The sequence below is a fragment of the Hibiscus syriacus genome, unplaced genomic scaffold, assembly GCF_006381635.1.
Source record: "Hibiscus syriacus cultivar Baekdansim isolate YM2019G1 unplaced genomic scaffold, ASM638163v2 tig00111843_pilon, whole genome shotgun sequence".
NCBI classification, from domain to species: Eukaryota; Viridiplantae; Streptophyta; class Magnoliopsida; order Malvales; family Malvaceae; genus Hibiscus; species Hibiscus syriacus.
In genome coordinates, this window is record NW_024063198.1 from 158719 (window position 1) to 167678 (window position 8960).

The following is an 8960-nucleotide window of genomic DNA, read 5'->3' on the forward strand; positions in this document are numbered from 1 at the left end:
AGAAGAGTGCTTACCTTCCTTGTTGATCTTCTCGACGGAATATAGATGGGTGAGGGCTGGGATTCCAGTTTAGTTTCGTTCGGGTTAGAGCCAGACCACCGATAGAGGTGGTCGGAGCATAGGTAGCCACCATGAGTTGAGGGAGAAGAGGAAAGGGAAATGAAAGTTTGGGTTTAGAAATCCACGGGCAAAATGAATCTGGTAAAAGGGTGAGTTGATATCTTAACATTTTTGGGTAAACCACGCTAAGGTCCCTGGACCTTTAGCGTGTTTTACATTATGGCCACTAGTTTTAGGATTAATCACCTTACTGGTCCTTTATGTTTAATATGATCAGCGTGTTAGTCATTTGTTAGGGTTAATCGTACCTTAGGTCCCTTTAAGTTTAGCATTTTTTGTGATTTGGTCACCAGTTTCTGCTTATTTTACATGATTTGCGAATTGGATACTTGGTTTTGTATTATTTTAATTTAGTCCTCTGTTGTATGTTTTCTTTTGTTCGAAATTTGGTGCTGATATTTATGATATTCCATTTTAGTCCTATAGTTATGGTTTTATTATGATTATAGTGCTTCTGTTTTGGTTATGTTCTTGTTTCATGCCATGATTTTTGTTTATTAATGTTTAATATCCTAAGATTATTATATATTTATTTTTGTCACCATATAGTAAGTATATTCATATGTATATTATTTATTTTACCATTAAAGTATGTTTTATGTTTTATATATTTATTTTGTTTGTATTATTATTATATATTACTTTGTATATAATATTATAGCATGATCGAAATATTTTATTTTATATTTTTATTATAGAATAAATATCATGTTCTATGTTTAATATAAATATTTAGAAAATATGTATATATTTATAAAGCAATATAAAGTTAAAAATAAATTTAAAATGGTTCTTTTAATCCATGTGTTTATATTTTTTCTCTAAGTGCTTCAATGTATCATATTTTATTTTGTTTAAAAGCCTCATTAGCATAACTTAACCGATTACATAATTAGATTAAGGGTAGTATTTATATATATTAAAATATTAAGAAGGGACAGTCTTAAGACAACTAGATGTCCTTTTTCGATATTTTAAAATAAATAAATATTCCCACTATAGAAACCTAAAAAATTGATTGCATTGAAAATTAATTAATTTTGAAGGGAAGAAGAAATATTCACTATTTTAAACTTATCGAGACAATTTGTTAATTTTATTAGAGATTAAGTCTCGGCATTTTTAAATTATTGAATATCACTTATCTTTTCTAATAATATAATTCGGATTAATGAATTTAATTTCTTTCTTTGGTTGAATAAAAATTATTTTAATATTGAATTCTTAGGAAAAATTATTATATTACTTTTATTTCAGTTGGAAAGAGAAATATTCGTCCTAAAATATTTTAGGGAGTATTTTCTCTTCAATTGGAAATAATAGAATTTTTTATATTTTTCTTTAGAATTTTTGTATGGTTGAATTCGGAATAATGGAATCGTAATTTAAATATGTATTCGAACTCTTAGATTTCTACTATTTAGAGACAATATATAATCGATGAGTACCAATTTTGGGCATTGTGGGGGTGTCTTATCCTTCCCCACACGTAATCGACCCCAAACCCTTTTTCATACTAAAAAATTGAATTTCTGGTTACACGTGGATCGGTGTATCTTTTAAAATTACGTTTTTCCTAAAAACTCTTTAAAAGAAATTTTTTAGGTATTCAACCTACTTAATCCAAAAGGTCGATGGCGACTCCGAAACATTTCTTTTACGAAATCGAGTTTTCACAAAATGAGTCGAGACTCGTCGTATCGCCGGAAATCGGTTACGAGAATACCCATAAATGGTAATAAGTATTATTATCCTTAATAGTAACATCAATGTGTTTGGACGAGTATGACAAAAGATTAACTTTTATATTATTAATCCATAGCATCATAAGTTCAGTACATTCAGAATCACAATCTCTTGTAACACATTCAGGCATCCCTAACTGATTACGAATATGCTCACTTTTATTCTTTCTCAACCTAGTTTCACTTAGAAATATTATAGAAATAGAACGATGGGTGATAAAACGCCTAATGAGTGAACTGTCGCAGCGTTGGAGAGATTACGATAGTTCCAGCATAATGTTTTCATTGCGTCCGACGAGACTGTCCAGTATCCTTTGCCGATATCTTATTCGTTTTTCCAGTTGTCCCAACCCCATTATCCGAAGTAGAAGACAATCTAGAACGTTTGAAAGTAACTGGATTAGTGGCCTCATATTTATCTTACAAAATTCTTTTGGATGCTTTAATCCTTGGGTCATCTTTGCGACCATCATTATTCTTTGATGTTGTTGTCACAACTTTCTCAAGGGAAGTAATAACATAATTACCCGTAACTGCTTTAGTAGCCGAAGAACCTGCTTGAGCTTCCTTTGAAGGAGCTTCATCTCCACCACCAATTTCAATATGATCAACAATACGATCCTTCGTTGGGCTCACGATAGGAACCTCCGAAGTATGACTACCAATATCCATAAGATGGTCATCCTCATCAACTATTTCCTTAGAGTTCTGACCGATCGGGTCACCAAAAGGATCCACCTCATCCCCAACAGTCACAAAGCTAGATGCTCTAACAAATTCAATCAAACGTTGAGGTCTAGGTTTTACCTTCGGTTATTGAGTACTGACCTTCAACTAATCCCTATACGGCAGCTTTGTTGCCTTCTCATCCACCTTCATAGGACAGCTCACTATAATGTGCCCAATAACGCCGCAATTGTAGCAAAAATTGGGTAAACGTTCGTACTTTAGTAGAAAAACTCTCGGCTTTCCACCCTTTCCATTTCCAAGGAGAACACATCGACGTAATGGTTTGGTAATATTGATCTCCACATGAACTTAGAGGAATTCCCCAAGATTACCTCCCACTAGTCGTATATCAACAACAACCACGTTACCAATGCAGCCTCTTAAAGCCAACCCCATATCCTTTGCCATCGACCCCAAAGGAAGAATAATATACGCACCCAAACAGTCATGGAGTCAAAGATATAATCACTCAATCCCTTCTCGACATTATACGAAAGTAATGAGAATAAATCACCTTCAAACGTCTAAGGGCTTCATTTGACCACAACATATGGTGACAATAGGGACAATTGCATGGCAAGAGGACCTGTATGGCAATAGGGACCATGTTGACTGTCCTCAATCATAGCATATGGTGGCCAATAAATCACAAATTTCAACTTAAAATTTATCTCAATCTCTCTTAAAGTCTATAAAATCACCCACAAATTTTCATATTTTTTTAATCTCGGTCTATGTTTTTAATCGTAAGATGGCCTCCATCTCAGGATAAGTTCTCCTCTCACCAATGGTAACCTCTCTACCGCTCAGATCATCGAATGGAGCCCCTAGTCTTCGAGAACTCAAAATGAGTTTGTTTATTAATTAAATTTTTTTATGACTTTCTGAAATTGAGTGACCTATTTAAAATTTTATTGATAATTAACTGACTCGTTTACAATCTTACTAATAATTGAATTACATGTGATGTTTGCCCAATAAGAAATCATTAAAATTGTTTCCTAATGACGTCTTCTATTGTGTGTTTCATTTTTAACAATCCAATAATTTGTTTGTGACAATTAATTAATTGACTCATTTATAATGTTTTGAATTTGAATTACTCATTTGTAATTATACAAATAATTAAGTGACTTGTGTTGTAAGTTATCCTATAATAATAGAGTAAAGTATACAAATGGTCCCTCGACTATAGGCGTTGTTTTGTTAAGTCCCATACTATTGAAAGTTACAAAATAATTATTCGACTATTCATATGTTCTAAACTTATCATTTTTCGTTAAAAATTTAACGGTCGTTTGAGCTGTACATTAACATGTTGAATGTGATATGACAAAATCATATTTTAATGATATATACTACACGATATAATGTTTCAAGACTAACTTGATAGCATAATGTAAATGGATAGTCGATATATAAAATATAGCTCAAACGATTTTGAGATCAAATTATCTTAGTCAATAGGTTAACATCCAACTCAAACAGTCGCCTACTTTTTAACATAAAAGGATGAATTTAGAATATATGAATAATCATGTGATCATTTTGTATCTTTTAATAGTTAGGAGACTTAATAAAATAGTATCATATAGTTATGAAATTATTTTATAACTTCTAATAATTATATGATCATTTTATAATTTTAATATTTAAGAGATTCAAAATTTCTATAATGGGGGACATTTGTGTACTTTACCCTTAATAATATTAAGAAATTTGTTTCTTTTTGCCCTCTTCTTTGTCTCTGAATTCTTTGTACCAGAAACGATATTCCCGCGGAGGAAAAAAACAGTTCCGACGGTTCGATAGATTACGATTTCAGAGCAGAGAAGAGGGATAAATGGTAATCTCACAGGTGGTAGATACGTACCCATTGTCGAGCTATACCTTCGATACCAAAGAGCCCAAGATGGAGAAGGACACGTCCGTCGCGGATCGCCTTGCTCGCATGAAAGTCAAGTAATTTTATCACTTTCTTCATTTCATTCCTTGAATGATTACATGTTTTTTCTAGGATTTCAAAAAAAAAAAACCCTAGATAAACCCCACCTGAGAATGCCGGCTTAGTTGCATAGTTCAGTTGGTGATCTAAGATTCGAACCCAAGGTTCTTCCCCTTTCTTAGATCATATTGGGAAGTTGCAACTAAGAGGAATATCTAGACCAAAAGAAAAATGCTGGTAAAAACAATATACCATTTGAAGTGAGATTTAATTGTGTTTCTTCGGATTTTACTCGAAGTAAACTGGTCAGTTTTATTTCAAAAACTAAAATAAAATACTGGTTTTTCCCTGTTTTTTGGGAAAGTTTGAGCTGCTGAACGTTTTGTTTTCGAAAACCCTAAGCAAAGGCAAGAAAGCGAATTGAGGCTTTAAACTTTAAGATTAGCATATTGAAACTTTACTTTAGATGAGCTCAAGTTTGTTATTGCTTCTTTTGATTGCGAATTTCAGTTATATGAAAGAGGGTACGAGGACAAGCGTTGGTTCTGGTAAGTAAGCGTGCTTCTGCTTTGCCATTAGGTCTTAATGACCAAGAGGGAACCTTGTAAAGCTTATGCTTTATTCTCTTTATTGAAAATTTATGGTGATAGTTTTCACTCCTAGTTTTTTATGACAGAGTAGTTAGCTTCTATATGCGTTTACATATGACATGATAATCGGCCTAGCAGATATTTTCAACAATGTCTTACCTGTATAAATCGATAATCCAATATCAAGGAACGGGGAATTACATTTACATCCTAATAATACACTAGAGCCGCCTTTTTGTGGAATTTTATATGTTTGTTTCAATATGATCGACTATGATAAATATATAAAGGTTTTGGCATTATGAGTTTTCTGCATTGTTCTTTTGCTGCTTTCTCCTTTATTTATAACTTGTCAATTATTGTTTTCGATGTGTGGTTTGCAATAATAATAATATGACTTCTAAGATGACCATTTTAACGCATGTCCTTCAATTACCTATACTACCTCCGTATGCAGGTCCAACAACATAATCATCCTCACATTCTTCTTTTGCAAATTGGGAACACATTCTGCAAACTTCCTGGTGGACGCCTAAAGCCTGGAGAGAATGGTATCATCTTACTTTTGCTATTTTCTTTGTATCTTGTCTATCTTTCCCCTTACATCTTTTCTTCTGTGCTATTTTGGAGATTCTATGACCTTTGCAATATTTTTGCACATGTGTTTTGGCTTCAGAGATTGAGGGTTTGAAAAGGAAGCTGACTAGCATGCTTGGAGCTAATTCACATGCTCTTGTACCAGACTGGCAGGCACCGATTTTTCAATAATATATTTCTAAGTTGAGTGGACAAGTCATTCTTTCCTGTGATCTAATATCGGCGAGTGTGTGGCCATCTGGTGGAGGCCCAACTTTGAGACCATAATGTATCCATATTGTCCTCCCCACATAACAAAACCTAAGGTAGTGTAGGGTGTACATGCGGCTATTTAAGAGCTCTGTTATCCTTTCTCAACCTCTACTATTGATATTATTGTAGGAGTGCAAGAAGCTTTCCTTGTCCAATTTGTCCGAGAAAGAGTACTTTGCAGTACCAAAAAAATTGAAACTTCTTGCAGTACCATTGTTTGAGCTGTATGATAATGTTCAGGTAGGCGGTAACCTACTCTGAATCCATTCTTCAACTGATGTAAGTATGGTAGAGGTGAAATTTGAAATGAGTTTAATCTGTGGAAAGTTTCCCATGGTCACTTAGCTGTATTGCTCTTCTGGTCCTTTTAACGAACAGAAGTGTAAATGTTGAACAGAGATATGGACCTGTGATATCGACCATTCCGCAGCAGCTTTCTAGATTCCAGTTCAACATGATTACTACATGACTTTGGCGTAAACGTTGAGAGTGAACCAGATGCTTACCTCCTGACAGTTGCATCCTGAGAAAACTGCTAAGCCTGGTGGTATTGAATGAGAGGTTTTTGTGTTGGCTTTCTAAGTAGATGAACATGATTACTACATGTCTTTGGCGCCGCTAACATGATTTTTGAAAATTTCTGAAAATTCGGGCTTGAATTATATGACTTGCTTCAGGCGAGATGCTTTTGTCCTTGTTGTTGTTACCGTCTCTGGTGAACACAGAAAACATCTTTTCTCATCCAACTAACCCATTGTTGAAAGGAAAAGGGAAGGTGTCTTTGAAATCATTAATGTTTGGAGCTAGAATCGCAACAAGCTCAAGCAAAGCCGTGAATGAACGTTCATTATCGGTCATTGGAGGCTCAGGCAACGTCAAGCAGTGGGTTGTGAGATCTGATTCCCACCATCCTGCACGTTTGACTCTATTGCAAAAATGAGAACAGCAACAAAAACAACCTAGATTTGAAATTCTAATAAATACCCTCTTCAATTCTTAATAAATACCTTTTTGAATTGTAAGCAAGTTCTTAGCCTAATAAAATTATATTGATTGACAAATTTAGATCAGGTTTTGCTAAGTTCCATTATAAGAGCGACTCTCCTAATTTAATTTGTTTCATTCATGAGTATATTTGATATATAATGTTGTAAGATTGACCACTTCATTCTACGTCTTAAGGGCTCAACATTATTACATCTTCACTTTGTTTCTTACAAATTCAACAAATCTTCACCAAACAGTACCCTAGACACACACAAATACATACAGATCACGCACTGCACAATGAACAATGACCAATGGCTAAATGATTCACAATATAAAGCAATCTTCACTAGGAAATGGAGTGCTCAAAAGCAACCAACAATGGTCTTGGGAGTAGTTCCGGTGGCTCGGTACTTCGCCGCCAATTCTTCGGCCTTGAGAACATCTTCCCCACGCTTGGCTTCAACCATTGCCTTCTTCTCTTCAGCTTCCTTGTGGATAAAAGCTATCTTATTCTTCATCTTCTCCACATACTCCGCCTTCTGCTTCTCTAGCTTTTCCTGCATATTCACCAATAAATATCTTAACTTTCTCTTTTATAAACGAACCGAACTGAAGTGATAATACCTCAGTCTTTCTCAACTCGACTTCTAGAGCTGCTTTCTTGCTATTCTCCCATGCAGCTATAGATGAAAGTTTCTTTTGAGTTCTGCTCAACCATGTCAATAAGCTTGAGTCAAATCCAGTAATTAAATCTAGTATAAATTAAACATTTAGTATCTAAATTATTACTTTTATTGCCTTTTGGTTCCTACATTTGATTTTTTTCTAAATCATATTTAACATTTAGTTTAGGTTTCATTTTCATACCCACCATTAAAAACGTAAAGGTAATTTTGATGTGTCGCCGTTAGATAATGTCACATTATCATTTAAAAGAATTAAAGAAATTTCTACTTTAGTATTTTTGTTATTTTTCTAATGACAGGTACCAAATTGAAACTTAAGCTAAATATTAGGTATAATTTTAAAAATTAAAGTTTGGGTACTAAAATAAAATAAAAGTAATAGATTAGATACTAAACATGTAATTTACCCATAAATCTATATCTTTTATTTCATGTATAATGCCAAAATTAATTTTCCATGTTTACTAGAATGGTCACTTTAGCACTTGTTTTTTTTTTTAGAACATTTTAGTATTTAACGTTTTAATTTTTGATTAAAATAACTTATGTTTGATGAAAATCATTAATTGACTATGCATGTCGATAGTGTAACATTTATATATGTGTTTAATTATTGATATGTCATATATCACGTAATTATTTGGGTGATATGATACATATCACATCATCGTCTTACATGTCACATCATCGTCTTAGAAGACATAACACATATCATATCATCATATTAGGTGATATTGCATGTTCCATATCAGTACCTTAAGTATTATGGCACATGGCATACATTAATAATTTAACACATAAAAATATAGTATCAATAATATATGTTGAATGTTGGTATATTACGATTTTTATTTAACAGAGATTATTTTAACTAAAAAATAAAAGTTTGAGATTAAAGTGATCAAAAATAAAAAGAACAGAATGTGAAAATGCTAATTCAGACAAATGTTGATACTTGTTCTCAGCTTTGCTTTTCTCGCTCTCTTCCCAAGCTTTAACTAGTGAGACTCGCTTCTCAGTCGTAACTCTAGCGAGCACTGCATCTCGACCAACAGACCCCTCCGTGCTTTCCTTCTCTGCCTCTGCCTCTGACATATACAGCCAAAGCTAAATCAATAATCTCAAGATTATTAAAAACAAGGAAGAACTGGAAAGGGATCGATATGCTGTGGACGGGGACAGGCTTTTCTTCAGTAGGAGGTGGTGGTGGAATAGCGACCTTTTCTTGGACGACATCGGGAGCAGGCGGCGGGGGATCAGAGGGGGGTTCGGGTTCAAGCTTCTTGGGATCTTCAACCTCGGTCAT

General features: G+C 33.8%; 1 protein-coding gene across 1 annotated transcript; it reads right to left on the reverse strand.

Annotated features, from left to right (window-relative positions):
• Window positions 1-7218: 7218 nt before the first annotated feature.
• LOC120172151 (remorin-like) lies at window positions 7219-8960 on the reverse strand. The gene is made up of 4 exons (XM_039179692.1): window positions 8829-8960; window positions 8610-8761; window positions 7593-7674; window positions 7219-7525 (listed from the first exon to the last, which is right to left on the reverse strand). Exons 1-4 carry the CDS (start codon window positions 8958-8960, stop codon window positions 7331-7333), a joined length of 561 nt encoding a protein of 186 aa, XP_039035623.1. The 3' UTR covers window positions 7219-7330.